The sequence below is a fragment of the Anser anser genome (genome assembly GCF_964211835.1).
Source record: "Anser anser genome assembly, chromosome: 11".
Taxonomy (NCBI): Eukaryota; Metazoa; Chordata; class Aves; order Anseriformes; family Anatidae; genus Anser; species Anser anser.
In genome coordinates, this window is record NC_139732.1 from 14,016,225 (window position 1) to 14,035,633 (window position 19,409).

At 37.9% G+C, this 19,409-nt stretch overlaps 2 protein-coding genes across 19 annotated transcripts in view; one reads left to right on the plus strand and one right to left on the minus strand.

Moving 5' to 3' along the window:
- Positions 1-19,409, minus strand: part of LOC310879852 (uncharacterized protein) — a 216,968-nt gene that overhangs the window by 165,450 nt on the left and 32,109 nt on the right. For 11 of the 15 annotated variants that reach the window (XR_014571168.1, XR_014571169.1, XR_014571170.1 and 8 more), the window contains exon 3: positions 17,829-17,903. Coding sequence is in view for 4 of the 15 variants with exons in the window: in XM_083794796.1 (XP_083650922.1) it covers positions 17,829-17,903 (75 nt within the window). In the remaining 11 variants the exon portion in view is untranslated. The other 4 variants (XR_014571175.1, XR_014571176.1, XR_014571177.1 and 1 more) reach the window with 4 other exon arrangements.
- The window catches only part of CHST8 (carbohydrate sulfotransferase 8), a 131,524-nt gene that overhangs the window by 108,703 nt on the left and 3,412 nt on the right, over positions 1-19,409 (plus strand). For 3 of the 4 annotated variants that reach the window (XM_083794731.1, XM_083794730.1, XM_083794733.1), the window contains one exon: positions 18,165-18,202. In XM_083794731.1, the coding sequence (XP_083650857.1) occupies positions 18,179-18,202 (24 nt within the window). In that variant the 5' untranslated portion in view covers positions 18,165-18,178. Of the gene's footprint in view, positions 1-1,485; positions 1,599-18,164; positions 18,203-19,409 lie in introns of all 4 variants that reach the window. The other variant, XM_083794732.1, reaches the window with a different exon arrangement.

The following is a 19,409-nucleotide window of genomic DNA, read 5'->3' on the forward strand; positions in this document are numbered from 1 at the left end:
CAAATGTGAACATATTTTGTTGTATAAAACAGTATTTCTTAACAGCTCACTTATGCATTGTTTGCCTGTTAGACTTTAAAAGGAAATTCACAGTTTCAGAATAAAAAACAACAAAAATATTCTTCTTTAAAGTATCTCAAGTGAAATGAGTCAAATAGATTCAGGCTTCTGCTGTAGCAATTTCTCAAAACAGATCCTATGTGGCTTTTTAGTTTGAAATTCCTTAAGCGATTTTTTTTTTAATAGAAAGAACATTTTAACAGTTTGCAGATTAGCAGAATGACAAATTTAAAGAAATCAAACGTATATGACATAATTAAGCAAGTATAAAAATCCTATAATTTTTTAGCTATTTCCAGTTCATTTACTTGAAGGACAAATGTACTCTGGAAGTGATTTTGCTTTATATATTAAAAAGTAACAAATGTTATTTATATAAATATAATAGAACAAGTGATATATCTTAGGTCAGTCTTAGAACACTAACTTTTGAACATGAACCCAGCTGCTGCAGATAATGATTAGATGAACAGGCACAAAACAATAAACAGGAAGACTTCTGATCTCAGGTTAGGGATGAGAAGGAAGCAGCTTGCTTTGAAATAATTATTTTACTGCAGAGCAGAAACGGCATAATAAGAACTTCACGGTGCCAGAAGCTGTAACCCTTGATTGCTGGAATACAGCTGTCACATTAAAAATGACACACTGCCAGGAGATTGGCATAGCTGCAGTAATCGTAGACCTCACATCTGTGCTACGCTTGCCCAATTAGGGAGATCCTTAGTGCAAGTCTAAGCCAAGGTTAATGAAATTATTTCATGTTTTATTGTAGTAGAGCTGTTAAAAAATACATGGAAAAGTAGATTAAAACTTATTTTGATTAACAGTGGTAAAAACTGAAAACCCACAGGCTCTTACTCTAAAAAAAAAAAATCTTTACAAAACCACTGCACAGAACCACAAATGTTGTAATGAAATTGTTCAATTTTAACTGAATACTTTAAAGATAAATGCTTAAACCAAACCAAATAAAACCATTTTCAATACATTCCTGATTTAGGATAATTAAAAACATCTTAAAGGTAGAGCACATTTCTGCAAGAAATTCCACATTTCTATATGAAAACCTACTCCTGCATGCATGAGCCATGCAGCCTTTGGTGCACTTCAGCTCTTTACTCCACCTCCAAGTGCAACGAGCATTAGTGATAATTGCATACCTGGAACTGCAGACTGCCAATGGAAAGAACAACTGGCCTGAGACTGAGCTATACTTTTTCAAAAGAAAACTAAACCAAGTCTTTTCATGGCTGATAAGGCAGTGCTTCTGCAAGCAGACAGCATGTAGAAACTTACTTGTAATCATCCACATTTCAGAAAGAGGGGAAAAATCTACTGAAGATTCATAGACAAATATTTCATTACTGTGAATATCTTCATTACCGTGATTATATTAATTATTTGGCTATGCTTCTTTTTCAGTCTTGAAACCAGGGCAAGCTTTAGCTCTGGAAATAAATGCCTTATTGTCAAAGCTTGGCCAGGAAAACGCTGAAGTTCCTAACTCTCAAGACTTGAGGGGGCTCTCTTTCAAGGTGAGAAGAAACCCCACCAAATAACATTTGGTAATAGGAAAAAGGGAACAGTTGTACGCAGTTTTCAGGCTGAATTCAGCAGAGAAGTCAAAGTAACCAGCAATAATGGCAGTGCAAATAAAGAGTTGCATTGGTCCACAAAGAAAGCAGTGTGCTGTTCCGGAGTCACATTGCTGTGCCTGGGCAGGCCCGCGAGGAAAGGAAAACTAACCAGACACTCCAACACACAGCAGGCTGTGGGGGCCATTGGTTGCCTTTTTGTTTGGCTTTGTTTTTAAGCTCTGTATCAACAATTTGGAAGAGATGAGGAAGACGCGGAAGCCTCCCTAGAACCACTACTTTGGTTTTACCAGAAGCCCTGAGTAAAGGCAGCATGGCTTGCACTAGCATGGACTCCAGCCTGCTGGAGTAAACGACTAGAGGGGAAGAGAGTGAAAAAAGGGTAATGCATCTCATGTTACCTATCTTGAACAATGAAAAATCATGAATCAGCCTCAAAAGTACCATCATTTTAGCTTAATAAGTTTAAACCTTAAAATAGCAAGTAGTTAATTGCAAAGTAGTTACTTTGCCATGTCTTTAGGTCCTGTTCTCCTGGCAACCAACTTCAGCACACACATTGACAGCAGCTAAAAGAGAGAAAAATCACCTCATAAAAGCATGAATAAAAATACTCCCCTTCCCAGAGTCTTCCAAGAGGAAAAGGGAGAGATAATACTGCAAATATCCCATACTTGTGTGGCAAAAGATCCATTTACCAAATGTCCTGCTGTGAGAAACAATGGGGGGATTTAAATGGGTCACCAATTACAATTCCAGAAACCCACAGGAGCTTACGGGACTTCACTGAGCACTGGGTTACACACCTCTGCACCTGGGGGAACAGAGTTCAGAGACAGGTGCCACAGAATTGCCTGAAGAAATGAAGACACATCTTTTGCATTCTGGCATTTGGCCAGACTGAGCAAAAAAATTGAGGAAACAGCTAATTGATATGGTTTTCATAAGTATAAACTAGAGATAGAAAACAGCTTTCTCAGTCAAAAATTACCTTTTTAATGGTAGCAGGCAAGAGGAAGGTTATTAGTCTACACTTAGGATGAAGCCTTCAAATTATCTAGCCAAATATTTTTCTGTGTGCATACTTGTCTAGAGTGACTTAGCACTACATGCAAAGGATTTCAAGCTCCCTCATGCTCATTTCTCCCTCTGTCCCACTAGAATTTGTTAATAACCTAGATAAGCAGTGAATAAATTAAACACCATGAACACCACTACCACTTATCAAAATGAATGAAGAATTTCTGTAGTACTTGTACTGTTATAACGTGAGCATACTAACACAGCACGACAAAAGCAGCTGCAGTATAACTGGCTGGAGCTACATTAATTTTCAAATAATTTGTACTTGAACCATTATCTAGTATAAAAAAAAAGTTTCACTGATGTAATGAAACCCACCACAACTGTGAATCTAGTCATTACGATTCTAATGGATACGAAACCATTTCTACCAGTACGGACTTGGCTCACAGCAGGTTCATAGTTGCACGCTCCATTAAATACATACACTTACAAAATCCAATTGCTGGAAAGAGATTTTTAATATTTTCTCTTTTAAATTGCTCAACCTCTTACATCAAATTGTGTCATGTATTGCCAAATAAGAATAGTGTTACCAGTCTATCTGATAGCCTGCTGTAAACAAGCAGTGCCAGGCACAGAATGCAAAGATGCTGGCACCTTGCTGCTGAGATGCCTGCAGCTATTTGTGGGGCAGGCTGTCAGTCATGAGAATTTGTTAAACAACTCTTTAAAATGTGACAAGGAAGATTAACGTTAAACTCTGTGTAACAGATACTGTTTTCTTCAATTTATATTCCCATTACTTTATTTTTCCCATATTAAGGGTAGACAAGGCTATCTGGCCAGCAAGGATTAATGAGAATAGAGGAAAAAGATGCATTTCCAATATTTTGTTATTATGCCCTACCAAAGAATTTAATAAGTTGAATTTTCCTATTAATGCAATTGAAAATTTAATGAGCTTAATTTACGACTTCACTAGGCTTGAATTATAAAACAATAATACAAGCTGCACTCTAATTGCCTGAGTGTGTCTGAAGATGACAGGGTGTTTAGGCTTTCACTTTAGCATCTGATCTAAATATATTAACAAATAGCACAAAATCTTTGCAGTCATTCAAAGAAATAGGACAGAATTAATTATTTTTCTGTGACAAAGCCACACTATTAAAGCATTATCCTATCCATATCATTGTGGAGGATCTCCAAGTTCCTTGCTTAATATTAATAAAGTTTTGTGGTACCCTTGAGAGGCTGTTAAGAAAGATTATTCCCTTTGAACCAATAACCAGAAACGAGATCGAGCTGGTAGTATCACAAAAATTTAGGGTCTATGCCAGGTGTTGGAACGTACTGAATGCACTCAGCTCTTTTAAATGTGCCTGGAGCTGTAGACGTGTATTATGTCAGATCAAAGAGCAGGCTCCATTTTCTGTTCTGTGATACCGCAGCCTTTTTCTTGAATGACTCCCCCATTTGTTTCAAAGCTTACTGGTGCTACACCGTTACCAAAAAGGTCCTGATCTGCTATGGGTCAGCAAAGGCATTACAGCTGGGATCCCCTGTAGTCTGACGCTGGGCAGCTTCATACAGCATCTTTAGTTCTAACTGATCAGCACTGCATAACAAGAGCACAATGCAACAGCTGGGTTCTGCTTGTTCACGCCAGAAGTTCTCATCGGTGCAGATCCTCGCTACAGCAGGCCTGTTTTCCGTATGAAATTCAGATTTTGAATTTATCTGCACTTACCCCAAATAAAAGTTTTTATATCAGACAAAATCTGGAAAATTTCAGGAGTTCTAATATTCATTCTGAACGTCAGTTTTGTTTCAACAGTTCTCTGCTGTTTCATGACAGTTTAATAGCAGCATTAGCTACAGAATTGTGATGTTACATAGGGGCTGACGTTCTCTTTTCATTTCTAAAAATCATTGTTAGTAATCAGTACTTCTGTACTGTTTTCTTACAGAGAGGTGTGTCACCCTTTTTTCAATCTATGGGCTATGTTACTTGACTTCAAAAAAGCAGCACATTCATTGCAGATGATCTCAACAACATCAGGTAGCTCCTACTTGAGACAAGGCATTGGGTTTTTGGTTATTGTTTGAGGGTAACTTCACAGACGCACTCGGAGTTCAGGGATGGAGAGGAAAAGAATGAAGAGAAGGAAGCCATTTATACGCATTAGTATTCAAACTGGCTTTCTCCAAGCCTCCTCCTCCCTCTAAAGAAAACACATAGGGAAGCACACGAACACAAGTAGCTGCAGGGTCTAGCAGCGCCATTTATCACTGCCAAGATTCATCAGCGATACGGGATTACAAGAGGGAACAACTTAAAGGTTAAGGATTTATCTAGAACATCTGAAACAGATACTAAACTGAGATTTATAGCAAAGTGCTTGATGAAAATTAATGTTTACTGTCTAAGCTATTGTTACACTGGAAACAGAGGAACTCGTTCCTTTGCCAGGAGCCACCAGTTACCTCTTCTGCTGGTTACCAGTACTTAAGAACAGGTAGATATGTTGAAGGTTTTGCATTTTGACTTTATGAGACAGAAGATCTGAGGAGAAAAGAAAGTTGCACCTACCCCAGTACGTTCACCTGAGTGGAACACTAAGCACAGGGGCGAAGGCTTTGGAGATGCCTATGAGAGACAGGCTTTAAGTGTCTGAATGTGGTTCACGGACTACCGAGACCAAGACCCTAGGAGCAATAAAGGCTTTTATAAAAGCTAATAAAGCTAGCTTTATTGGTTTTGTAGAGCCATCATCAGCATTTTCCTTTCAATATCTATCTAATGACATGCTTTTAAAAAGAGTTATAGGCTTGTAAAGATCAATGAAAAAATAACGGCCCGGGAGCAGAGGCATTACAAGCCTGCCATCCCCACGTTTCTGCTGCTACGCAGCTTCACTGTGGTCGGATGGGAGACGGGGCACAACGGGACTGGGCAGGCTGCCTTGCAGGAAGCAAGCCACGTAAGCCAGGCAAGTTTTTAGCCTCACCACATAACCCAGTTAGGAGTCGCATGTAGTTCTACAAGAATACATTCTTTTTATGATTATACCAGAAAAATAAATGCTTTCATGTACGCTAAAAATAGCAGCTTCAGCTATAAAAAGAGAAGAAAAATTGCAGATTTCCACATTATGCTCTTTGCAGGAAGTGTACTTTACCCATCCCTCAATTTGGACGATGAAAGTCAGCTAGAACATTTTCTGCCCTTATTAGATTATGTTTAGCAAGATTTAGGTTCTTAGTGCTGTAACTTACAGTCTTAGACACTACACAGATTTTTATTTAATTTAAAAAATTCAATTGGAATTAAATCAGCGTTATTCTTATAAAAATAATGGCTACAGTAGGTTTGTTATTACCTCTATTTCAACAAAATATTTATCCTTAGAAAAAGGGAATTTTCATTAAGTAGTTTTGAACTAGTAGCAGTTTTTTACATGTCAAATACCTAAATGTTTGTTTGGATTAAAGGAAACATTAAATACAGGTAAGTATTATTAAAACTAGCTGAAAAAAACTGATTTTTTCGCTTGCCTCAGGGTTTATGCATTACTTTAGTATTAAGTAATTATCTAATTCAATAACAAAAGAATTAGGGTTTCTCAACCCCTGTATAGTCTTGAAGACAAGAGAAATCCCTATCAGGATTTCTAGTTGGGTTAACATTTATTCTCTATACAAAGCTACATGCAAATAAGGGAAGGTGGGAAACATTCAAAACATTACAAATCCTAATAGGAACTTCTTTGAGACATTTGCATATATTCATTTTAGTTATTGTGATGCCTTTAGGGTGTAGATAGAGAAGAACCTGAGAATAAGCAGGAGACAGCAGGAAAAACTGATGCACAGCAATAAATCAGACTATTTCTTTTTAGAAGACTTGGAGTATGTTTTAAGGAGAGAAACTAAAGCAGCTAGTTTTAGATCTCTGTAGCCTTAATATAATACAAAGTTCTCCTGTGTTCTCTTACAAAGGTGAAAATATTACTAAAGGTAACCAAAGCAGGCTTAAACAACCTTGGCTATGCAGATTTTCAGAATATGACCAGAATCTAGTGTTTTAAAAACTGTTAAAGCCTCATGATTTAATAACCTCAGAACATATCTCCATCTGCATTAGTCTGAAGCATTCTACAGAACCAAATAAAGTTACAAACACCCACCCTAAAAATCATGCAAGTGGCTCACATATACACAAATTAACTTTTGTAAGGAGCTTTTGTTTTCATTTTCTACATTGGTTAGTACACAGTGACTTTAGGCCAGAGAGGCTGCGAAGCCAAAATACTGACTAGTAACATTTAAAAAAAAAAAAAAAGCTTATATCAGAGGTTCTGATTCTAAGCTTTTCAATTGATATTGCTTCTCCATAAAAATAAAGAATTCAATGAATCATTCAGTCTTTGTGAGTTCCCCAAGCTAACACACCAGCATGAAGCTGGAATGGCTGGTAGATGGAAAAATATTTCAGTATATTGGCAAGAAACAAGCTTGCTAAAGACCACATTGCTTATCTTTCCCACCGTGTATTTCTGTTGTTAGAAATGTAGTTTGAAAGCTCTGTCTGAAGAGTCTGACAGTCACCAAGGAAATCACTCCTATTGCTTCCTCCAGCACTTGCTGTCAGTTGGGCAATTACCACCTTCCTGAAAGGGGGAAAAGGGAAGTGATGTAAACAGGCTGAAGCCCCATTTGCTTATGAGAAAAACTGAGCTATGGGTTCAAATTTCAGAGATAAAGGGAGATGATTTTAATGATTTCTTCACATATTCTTCTAGAAGATCAATACTGCAGTGAAGGTATGATTTTTTCCACAAGTTCCTCTGAAATCAGTATGAGAGGTCTCAAGAATATACTCTGAAGAATTTTGTGCAAACAAACCAAATGTGCAAGCAGTTATGTGAAGGTATTCAAAGCGATACATTTTCTCCAAGTTAATGGAATCTTTGTCCTGTAGAGCAGAACTTCAAGTTACCTGAAACCAAAAGAGGTGTACCACTTTCAGCTCATTTCAGCTGAAAAGAAGGTTTAGAACAATGGTAAAGACAGAAGCGAATCTAAGATTGCATGAAAAGCATAAAGATAATTACTGCTAAAAGGGCTTAGTTTAAGGCAAAGCTAGATTTGCATCAAGAAAGAGACATTTAAATTCATTGTAAATGGTGATTCAAAATATTATCTCGTTCTGATTTAGTCTATGTTATATAGTTTTTGACACCTTTGCTTTTTAGATAATTAAAGCTTCCCTACAGGGCATCACAACAGTTATGAAAATGCTGTCCCTTTCTAAGGGAGGAGAAAAGGTTGGAAAACAGTGAGTGTGTGAAACAGCAATGCTCTTTTCCATAAATCATCTTGCTGGTTTAGTTATTCTTGAGGAAGAGATACAAAGAAATGAGAAAGATGACCAACACTCGATTCTGAATATTTTTAAGGCATGTTTGTCTTCCTAAAGTGAGATTCCCATTAAAACTAAAAGGCAACTGACAATTTTAGTAATTTTTTTTTTTTTTTTAACAATTTAACATGAAAAAACTTGATTTTTGAAAATTGTAATTTTCCAAAAGATTTGGATTCAGTGGAGCAGCACAAACTTCCCAACCGTTTTGGAAGGGAAAGTACTCTGAGAAGACACAGCATGAGTAAAAAGATTAGGAGACCAGTTTACCGTCACCCACAAAATTAATAACGCATTACTACTCTAGCACTAACAAATATTTTTTAAACTTACACTTCCAATTCTGATGAGAGCAGCGTATCTTGTGATAGTGGAGTTCAGAGTTTTGTTTTTTGTTTTTAATATTCCATTTCTGAACAATAATTAATAAAGCTGTAGGAACTCAGCCACTGAAGTAAAAATATTTTATCCCCCCCCATCCACCTCTCAGTTCATATGGCCCCTTCCTGGACTAATGTACCATTCTAGATGCTAGAAAAATTAGGCACGACAGATGGTTAAGAGACTGCCAAAGAAAGGCAAGTATATTAAAGCCCTCCTGGTTCCTGCAGCCCAGGCAGCGGGCTGAACAGGCAGAAATGGCACCTACAGGAGATGGGAAGATTGACCAAATGGAGAATGCCTTCCTTTTTTTCTCCCTGCTATAGTAGCTGTGACCCCTTTTAAAGACAAATGTTGCTCACCCAGGTGTGGAGATAAAAAGAACAATTGCCAGTCCCCGCAGAAGGCTCTCTCTCACCCATGTACCTGGGGGTATACTGCCACACCACTGCTGCATCTTCCCTTTTATTTCTGTCAGCTGGAGAGAGGAAGGCAAGTGCAGTGACCTGGCAGAGGCAGTGACTAGTGAAGCTAACAGGAAAAAACATGTGGATAGGGAAAGTTTTTCTCCTTTAGCAGCAGCTCCTTGTGCATCCCATCCAAAGAGTTTGTAGTCACACGTGAGATGCCAAAATGGAGATGTGGAGGTACGCTGGGAAGTGTGTGGGGAAAGAGGCACCAAAGCTATCCGCACAGGAGGGAGGCCCAGCTATGGATGGACCATGAGATAACCAGTTCCTATTGGTAAGAGTTGTAAGCAGTGGTTGGCAGAGCGATCATCCTCTAAGCCCTACTCTTGCTGAATTGGCTTACACGGGTCCAGAGGGTCATAGGATACAATGCTCCATTAAGCTCACGCCACGTGTTCTGTAAGCACATGAACCTGTCAAACTCAAGCAGGCCACATGAAGCATTAAGAAAACCTCAGCAGCACATGCCCATATTTACCATAGCCTAGCACAAAAGAGTTTAGACCTACTGAGAGACTCACCATTCCTTGTCTGATAGCAAGCATTTGTGGGGTGTTTTTCCCATTTCTATCCTGAGTTTGTTTCAAGTCTTACTGGGAAAGTCTGAATCTTTTCAGTGTCTCCCCGTTTAGTACCCTTTCCTCAAGTAACTATAAATTGCTTCGTCTAGGGTTGCCTAGGGTTAATAAGTTGGAGATTTCTCAGGCAGCAGAATTAATACTCAGGATCCCATCCCATTCACCACATCTAGAAAACTCTTGTCCTTTAAAAATCCCTCCTGTCCTCAAGCGCTGTCCCTTACACTAAGGTAAGGAGACATTTGACAAATTGTCCAGACGTGAGGTTCTGCTTCCCAGGTGTCTAACTACCAGTTTTCATTGACATTTACATAGCCAAGTAGAAAACATGAAAACCAAACTGCCACTTTACTGATGGAGAAGTGCCTGCTGATATGCCTAGTGGCCCCCAGAGACAATAACAATATCTGACTGCCTCTTAGACCTGCTGGGATTGTTTTGTCAGGAATAGGCACCACTCTTTGCATCTGAGTTTTGATGGAGTTTTATGCTATCTGGCACTATAACCTTGAAATCCTCCAAGGTCTTTGACACATCAGCATTGTTGATTGTTTCTTTATTAATTTGACTTGAGAACAGTTCACTTAATTTGTGCTTCAGCTCGGTCATCCTTAATTTCTTAAATTCCTTGAAACAACATTAGAGCATCTGGAGGCTTCACTGTATTAAAACTATTCCACCCAGAGGCCTCTAATCTGTTCTCACTCCTCTGTTGTAAGTACACTTCTTACAGGTACCTTAGAGCATGCATTTCTGATTTCTTGGAAATGCACTGTTATTATTTTCAAGCATGTAAAAGTGAGCTACTGCCACATAACACACTTCTGGTGAAACATGCTGCTAAAGAAACCCCTCAGCACAGTGCCTGCAGTAGAACAGTCAGTCTAGGTGGAGGGTGATTACAACCCCTTGTGCAGGCAGAAAGCGTACCATTTTGGAAGATGAACTTCACACTAGCCACATGAAGCATGTCATGAATACATATGAACTCCCATGTTTTACACGGATACTGGAAGTTGTCAGAACTTTGTTTCTGAACAACACCATTTCTTCCTCTTTCTTACTGGTACAAAAATTAATCCAAGCAAATTCTTATGCAAGCATTCTTCTACCAATGAGTTATAAAAGGCTGTACAGAGATTAAGTGCAAGTGAGCTCCTTCACAAGGGAAAGGAAATCCTCCACAATGAGAAGTGGTAGGACTCCTCCACTCAATGCCAATAAGAAGTGACCAACGCTACTACTTTTCAGATGCACATTAGTCAGGAATAAAAGTCCTGGCAAAGACCTCAACCCCTCATACTCAGCTCCCCAGGAACTATTATCTGCTTGTTCCTCACATCACAAATCAAGGTCTGCCCAAATAACACCCATCTTGCACCATACTTTGCAGTTAAGTCACAGATGTTAACCTTCTTTTTTGATAGTACATATTGGTCACATACCAGGAAGACTTGTCAGTAATTAAGCATTAGAAAAGCAGAAAGAAACAGTATCAGTTCCAGCTAATTGATCGCAACACAACACTGTACAGCATTTGGACACACATCTGTGGTATTTGATCCATGGTCAATCTATCAGATCAATGAGCTTAGTCACTCAGAGGCATGTCTGCATAGATCTGCCTTTCAAGTTTTGCCTGCAGCCTTTTCTTCCCATTTGCACTCTCCCTCCCCCAAAGAGACATCTCTCCATAGTGACATGAAAGCGGTCCAGAATTGTACTCATCTTCCCTTCTTCCCTCCACTAGGAAGGCCACTGAAACTTTTGCACAATTTCTTGGAACATTTGTGGGGTTCTATGTGAGCTGTTCTGATCAACTCACTCCTTTCTCCACTACAGTCACAAGTTACATACAGTGCTTGCCTGGGATTCACCGAAACTCCTGCAGTTACCTGAACAGTCTCTACAGGCTACTACATGTAAATACACTGCTGCATTTTAAACCTTAGTTTTTTACTTTTTAAAAAAACTGAAAAAAGCGTAATGTCCTTGTCAGTCATACTACGAAGGCTATTGTTATGCAAGTATTAAAAATGAGAATGGAGAATAACTGAAAGGTATTAAGTAGATATAGCAACTAACTGCTGACAATGCCTGAAAGCTACTGATTATAATTAACAATATTCCCAGGGATAAATCCATAGGAAAATAAGGAATGCAATAGCACAGGTTTGGCTTTCCTTCTTTCTTTGTAAAATTCTTATCAAATACAAATTAAGTCAGAAAATTTCACTTGCTAATAATTGTATGTAAAGAGCAAAAAAATAAACAAGTAGCATTACCTTCCTCATAATAAGTTTATAAGGAACTGCTTCTTGTATTCATTCAAATTAATGTAAAGGTACTATGCATTTTCCTTTGCTTTAGTAGCTATCCAAGAAACAGACCAAGTGCAAGTTACATAGCTGGTAGCCAAGGAGATGGAAACAGGGCATTTTAGAACATAAGAATATTATGAAAAAACAGTAGTATGTCTCTCGGTAAGGGCTTACATGTATGTTCTATTGTTCTTCTGGAAGACGGAACTGGAAAATCCTGATAACTTTTTGAGCAATATAACAGTCTTCTGCTCAAACAACTTATGAACTCGGCAATGGAGTAGTAGGTGGGTGAAAGCCTCATTAAAAGTCTGAATGCAAATGAATAACCTTATGGACAAGACTAACAGCATAGCTTCAAAAAAAAAAATAAGGAAAAAAACACCAAGCAAGAACCACTCAGCTAGCAACGAAAACAAACTTAATGACATAGGATTTCTTACCAGTGTACTTAATTCAAAAATACATTCAGCAAAACAGACAAAGGGCAACTTGGACAAGCGGTAAAAAAGCTTTATGAGAGGAAAGCACAATAACAGGCAGATAGGCTGGGTATCTCGTCCAGGTCTCTGGAAAGCACTGTATAGATAAAAACATTATGAAGATGGTGGCCACATTTAGAAGGGATGGGTATCAGCCCCATGCAATGATCGTTTACTCCAAGAATCATTTACTAGGAAAAAAAAGCATAGAATGCTGTGTACAAAGGATGGCCCATGTCAGAAAAAAGTCAAGAGGCAAGAGTACTGGCTAGAAGCAAGCTAATCAGGAAATCAAGAGGGAAGCAATGACAGGGTGGTAGAAGCCGCAAGTCAGCAAGCACTGCACTTCAGAACGATGACTGCGCTGTTTCGCTCGATTCTGATGTACAGGATAGGTTACTGCTACCACAAATGAGCTGGGAATACCAAGTTTCTTGACAGTATTAAAGTCCTCAAGTGACAAACATTAGAAGTCATTTAATGTGTGTACTGATCTCTTCTTTGGTTTGCCCATTTGTAATTTTTTCTTGTTCAAACTGATGGATGAACCTAACACTTAATTATTTGCAGGGTATGCCCTTCAGAATTGCATTGCTTTCCCCACATACAGTACTTCTGTCCTGAGACTCCCTAACATCATTAAGATGGAAAGGCATTTCAGTCACAAAAAGCCAGAGTAATTGTGCTTTAATCAACTGAAATGCACACAGGTTTCTACTGCCACACATAAACCATGATGCAAGTGCAGCATGGTACCGTGTTGCCTGCTGCCTATGGGATGGAAAAACTGCAAGTTTGCCTGGTTTAGAAATATGAAGCAACTGTTTTACTTAGATTCAATGCCTACCTCTCTGAATCTGACTCTGATCAATAAGAAGCACAAGATCAATATGAAACAACTCAGTTTGTGCACTTAGGGAAGTGGAAAACGAGGGAGAAGATGGTTTCTTTTATTTTTGATGTATCCCACTATGCCACAACTGCTTAAGAATAAGTCACTTGTCAGAGTTCAAAGTTTCTAAAATACATTGATTGCATTTCAGCTATTAAAAATAGTATGCGTGACAACAATGGGATTTGTTTTGAATCAAAAAGCAAAGAACTTGGGAAAAACAAGTTTTCTGATTTACAAAGGAACCTGCATATGAATGAAGGCTTATTAAACAAAAAGGTAAAAAATTAACTTAGTAGCTTGGCAAACTTCTTATCCCTTCCCAAACAAGAAAGAAGCTCTTTATTCCACCAGTTATACTTAACTGCTTAGAGCTCTCAAGGGCTGGCTCCTTTGGAGACTGGGAAATGGTCAGAGAAACATTCTATCCATCCCTTCCTGAGCAAAGGAAATCACCACCAAACATTTTAAGAAGTTTGCAGCTTCTTTAAGTCAGTAAGACGGACTTAAGATCAGGTTCTCTGCCACTAAGAATAATGAGAGGTTGACTTTGCATACCAGAATCAGAGGCATAAGAACAGAAAAAGGTTTAACAGGATGCATAGCAAATGAACAGTTTTTATTTAATGCATTAAGAAAAGAAACAGATTTATTTTCCATAACACCTTTATGCAGTTTATCTTTTATTAGACAAAATCCAATCTTGTCAGATGTTGCTGTTAATTTGCGTACATCTGAAGAGCATGGAATATCCCACCTAATTTTTCCCCGTAAGAAAAGATTTTTCACCATCGACTTTGCTGGCAAGGACAATAGTAAAGCAATAGAACATGAGTAAGCAGTATCAATTAAAATGGAGTTAGTCAAACACAGACATTCTGTGTTTTGTAATGATTACAAGCTTCGCCTTTTGTTATGCTCTCCAAAAGGCTGGATCACAGGCAGAGCAGACACTGACAACTCTTTATATAGGGAAAGAAAGGTAAAGGGACAAAAGTTATTGGGAGGAACAGAAGCATGAACAGTCAGAGCAGGAAAAGTACAAAAGGGAGTGCTGTAAACATTAACAAAAAGATGTCATTGGGCACTGGAGAGAAGTCAATAATTGCATCTTCTGTGTAAAAAGCTAGAATGGTAACAACTCTACATCACAACGTGTAGAAGTAAAAATCACTAAGTGGTACACACCTTAGCAATGGCCGTCAGAATAAAATTATGGTACAGTAACATTTAACCCTTCCACACCCCCAAAGAAAAAGGTGCGTTCCAAGCAAGCTCCCCAGTAATTCACTCTTCCAATTCATACAGAAATTGGATCATTCTTGTCATGTATATAATTATTCTGCCACCAGATACAGAAAGGTGATACAGGAGTAAAGATGCTATGGAGACCTGGTTTGATTGCCTTCACCTGAAGAGTGACAAATACATTCTTTGGTCAGCTATCAGGAGGCTCTATGTCTCCCTGCACGCACCTTGCCACTGACAGAGAATACAGTAAGGTTTGTTTGCATCATCTTTAACATTGCAACAATCAGTGTAACATTAGACATGAGCTGAAGTTAGACACTACAGTGTCTTGGAAACACATGACTTTGCAATTCTCTGTAAAACAGAGGTGCCTGTCCTGTCACTAAGCATCTAGCTATGACAATGGCTCAGCACTGCGTCAGTTAACCAAAACATCACTGTAAAAGTTGACTTATCTGTGGGAAATGACACTGCATACTTGCAGCTTTACTGAGGACTCAGAGATGTTAGATTATATAGATTTACTGTATGGATTCACTTCTTTCTTGATACACAGCTGAAGATGTCCTACCATTTTGCTAAGCCTTCAGTACCTTGCCTCATCAATTTCCCCCTATTAAAATGCGGTACTGCGTATGTAGCTTAGATTGGGACTTTAAAGGTGCTTTGTTGGTTTCTGTGGTTTTTCTTTAAAACAATGTTTTTTACACATAAAAAGGAAACACTCATAGTAAACAAAACAGATACACACCATATATAGTTTTTTCTATTGATTAGGCCTCAATTTCAATATAAAAACATTTTCTAACAGTTTTAGTTTAAAAAGCATTCTAAGCATGAACACTGTAGTTTTAATATATGTAAAAACAAATAGTTCACAGAAGCAGCAACTGTATTTTTCCACTTCAATGAGTAATTTAATTAAAATACGCAAACAATTAGACAATGGAATAAGTTAGGATAAGAAATGTTAAGTTCATGTATACTAGCACAAGCTAACAGTTCATCTTTTTTCCTTTTTGGAATTTTAAAATGATCTGGACAATATTTTGGAGAAAATCCTTTTGAAACTAAAGATTTTTCATGCTAATCAGAATTCTCAGTACTAATCCACTACTGATTCTGTGGTTAAGTATGTGTTGTCTTCTCTGAATAAGCACATAAAACTGAAGTGCATGAGAATAGGACACTTGACACAGATGTTCATGCAGTGATATTAACAGCCCTTCCAGAGTATATGTATTTCACAAATCAGCTAGGATGAAGCAAACAAGTATACACTGCTCACGAAAGTCCACTAAAGGGAAAGAGTCAGATGCAGACTTGAAGTTATCATTTTTATTAAAAAAAATATTTCAGCAGTAGTGCAGTCTCAGAACAGAGGAAAACACCAGAGGCAAACCAAAATTAGGTCTTGAAACAAAGACAGAGGAGAAGGCAGAGAGGCAAAGCTATATAATATTACACAGGGAAGATGAAGGCCCTTTTATTGTGTTGCTAGTAGCATTCAAAAAAAAAGAAAAACTCACAATGGGACTGACTATATGGTAGGACTGGATGAAGCATAAGGCTCATATTTCATGAAGACAACAAAAGCAGTCGTATAACATAGGCCAAGCTCAGGTCTGGAAATTCATGGTTGCACAAGGGGAAGAGAAAAAACACCATGAAAACTGACATAAACGATGTACAATTGATAGAATGATTGCATCTCTTCACTATTCTGTCTGAGCATAGTGAGATGTTGGTCACTGTCGTGTCCAGCACCAAACAGTTAATGATCACTAACTTTACCTGGACACAGACACCCGTGGGTTATTTAAGGCAAAGAGAAATTACTCTCCATGTATCTTACCAGCTCTCAGATATTATTGCCAAAATGCAATGATGCAGTGTAACGTTAAGTTTAGATTTGATTAGCAGAGTAGATCTGTGCAATATAATTTCCCTGAATTCTCCATACTTGAGGGTTTTTTCCCCGTGTAGCTTTAAATCTGAAGTGACAGACTGTATCATGAGAAAGACAGCTAAAAGAAGCCAACTCTTAGAAGTCACAAATTCAGAAAACATTGAAGAGATTGGCAAGTGCTTCACCAAACATTTACATTGAACATGAATTGTTGTTCTGATTATGTGTTAACACCAATAAGCAAAGAATCATTTTTAAACAGTTACTCATAACCTACCAGCATTTATTTTTAATTTTTCAAAGCACAGAGTATGAGTGCAAACTATGTCTCTAAAGCAAGCTACCTTTATGAAACAACGCTACAGAAACAATCATAGGAAAAAACAGCTCTCATACTTGCTCATTAACATCTGTAAAGCCTAGTGCAAGGCATCCAGTTTTAAACTTCTATAACCCAGACAAGAACACGATAGACTAGCTCCGTTTCTCCTTAGAATATACCTCCTTACTTTATTTTCCAGCTAAATGCTTGTGCAAAGGAGCTAGAAGGCAGCTTAAGACTCCAGTAAATGTCTGGAACCTACTTCTGGTGAAGTAAAAATAATAATATGCCCCTTGCTTTTAATAGTCACAGAATTGCAATATTCTCCCATCCACCTTGAGTTTATTGCTAACAAATTGCTGTAATGGAATTAAAGCTCAAGCATGAGCCAAAAGAGTGATGAACACTGCTAGATGAGCTCTAACAGCATAGAAATAGCCTTAGCAATCTGACTCAGACTCTACTATTAACAACGGTTTGTAGTTCTGATAAAAAACATGATTAATCATGTAAGTTGGACTAACTACTTTAACTGCGATAAACTAAAATTGAAACACTGTGCATACCTAGTTCTTCACAAAATTTTTCATAGTACCATGAAAATTAATCTGGACTGAACTATTCCAGTGATGTTTCCACTTACAGTGGAAGGTGTTACAAAGCACTGTAATTGTCCTTGTCAAAATGTTGTGGATTTGTAATGCAGATTTATTAAACTGAAGCAACTGACAACAATGCTAGCAGTGTTCCACGTTGAAATGCCCTGAAATAATTAAGAAGTGTTTCCTATTATTACACTTAACAGAGATTAGGAACAGCAAAGATCATACACATCTCCTAGAGCTGCCTTCTAGGATTTTCGCATCTTTATCATTATATTTTCAAGTAGGCTCAACTGTAGAAGCCAGAAGATTTGGCAAAATATAATGTGTGTTTTTCCTCTAAACTCTACAAACATTTCCTTACTTACACATAACTCCATAGTGCATTGCTTTGGTTTTACAGCAAAGGATAGTACTCAATGCAAGCTATTATTATGATTAAGTCGTACTGTCCAAAGTTTGGGAAATTTTAAAATGTACACAAAGAACAACATTTATTCAGAGCTCTAACCTGTGATCCGGAGTTTCTTGTTCTTCTGTTAGCTGAGGTTAAGCAATCACTTTTCTTCCATCTCAGTTTCCCCATCTGTAAAAGGGAAAAATAAAAAATAATGACATTTAATACCTTTCACAATTGCTTTGACATCTATAAAAAGTCCTTCAAAGGAGCGTTGTTGCTATGAGCTACACATTAATTTCAATTCATCATTGGTCTGTATCATTGTACTAACAATAACTTATTTCTGTTCTTCTTTTAGTAACTGAGATGATACACACTGATATTAGTCAAGAAAATTTAAATTGTTTGTATTTTTAAGTAATGACTGTAATTTCTTTCTTTTTTTAGGGATAAAATATAACATGGGATTCCAGCAACCTAAAAAAGTAAGTTTCCACAAGTATATAAGGAAAATTGCATCCATATTCGAGTACAGAGTAAGGATAGAGATGGCTCAGATAACACCACTAGACTAGAGATGAAGCACTGAAATGGAATGATGCATCAAAGCTTTGTCATGAAGTAGAAATTTGCCTTTTAAAACATGAATTTTATAAGCTACACAACCTTAGTTTTATTAGTTTTTTTCCCTAGACTGGATATTGCTAACAGATACTGTAAACTTTGCATATTAATATTGTGTGAAATCACACGGAGCAGAGTGTCTTGAGAGACACTTCAAAATAGGCTAAAGAAAAATCCTGGTGAAATTCCTCCATCTAGTGGCTGCTAGCACACTGACAGCAGCAGTGAGAGCCCACCTCAGCCACTCACGATTTCAAGCCCAAGTGCAAAGTGTGCTAAGGAACAACTACACAGCTGCCAGCTAGTGAAATCAGTGTCAGTGGCTGACCGCTCCATCTCTACAGCTCCAGCCTGACCTTCTGGATGAAGAGTTACATTGACAGAAGACTTTCAAATCATGGCATTTGTGTTTCACAAAACGTGTAGGTTATCATCACCAGTGCTGTGAATATCTAGGAAGACTGAATTTGATAACCTTGAAATACACGCCACACCATGAGTAAATAAGATCAAGTTTCTGCCCCTATGCATAGGGTAACAGATAGAAATACTGTGTCACCCCTTCTGTTTTACCTAGACAAAAACCTTAATACACATTTGACTACTGAAAGCAACCTCTGAAGATAAGAGCAGAGTAGAACAATCACTCTTGACAGCTGAATAGGGCCTCGTGTAACAAATTGTCAGTTGGTTTCCCAGCCAGCACATCACACACCACCTCTACCTGAACAGCCAGCAAAACAGTTTAGAAGCCAAAGTTCTGCTACAAAAATTTGCATGGTACTCTGTGAGTTTTGTTTAATACTGATGTGTACACTTTACAATTCCTCCAATATCTTATTTTTGAAGCCACTTACACACTATTATGGAGCAAGTAGACTGAAAAAATCTGAAGTTTACAATTTATAAGACATCTAAATAAACATTAAGTGTTTTAGATAAGCAATATACATTCCACAGCTATATCTGCATCCTCTTTTGAAATATTCCCTGGGGTTTCATGTGCCATTCAGCTCCCAGATGACTCCTCAAAACAGGGATGACAAGGAGTTACAGTGTCCAGGACCT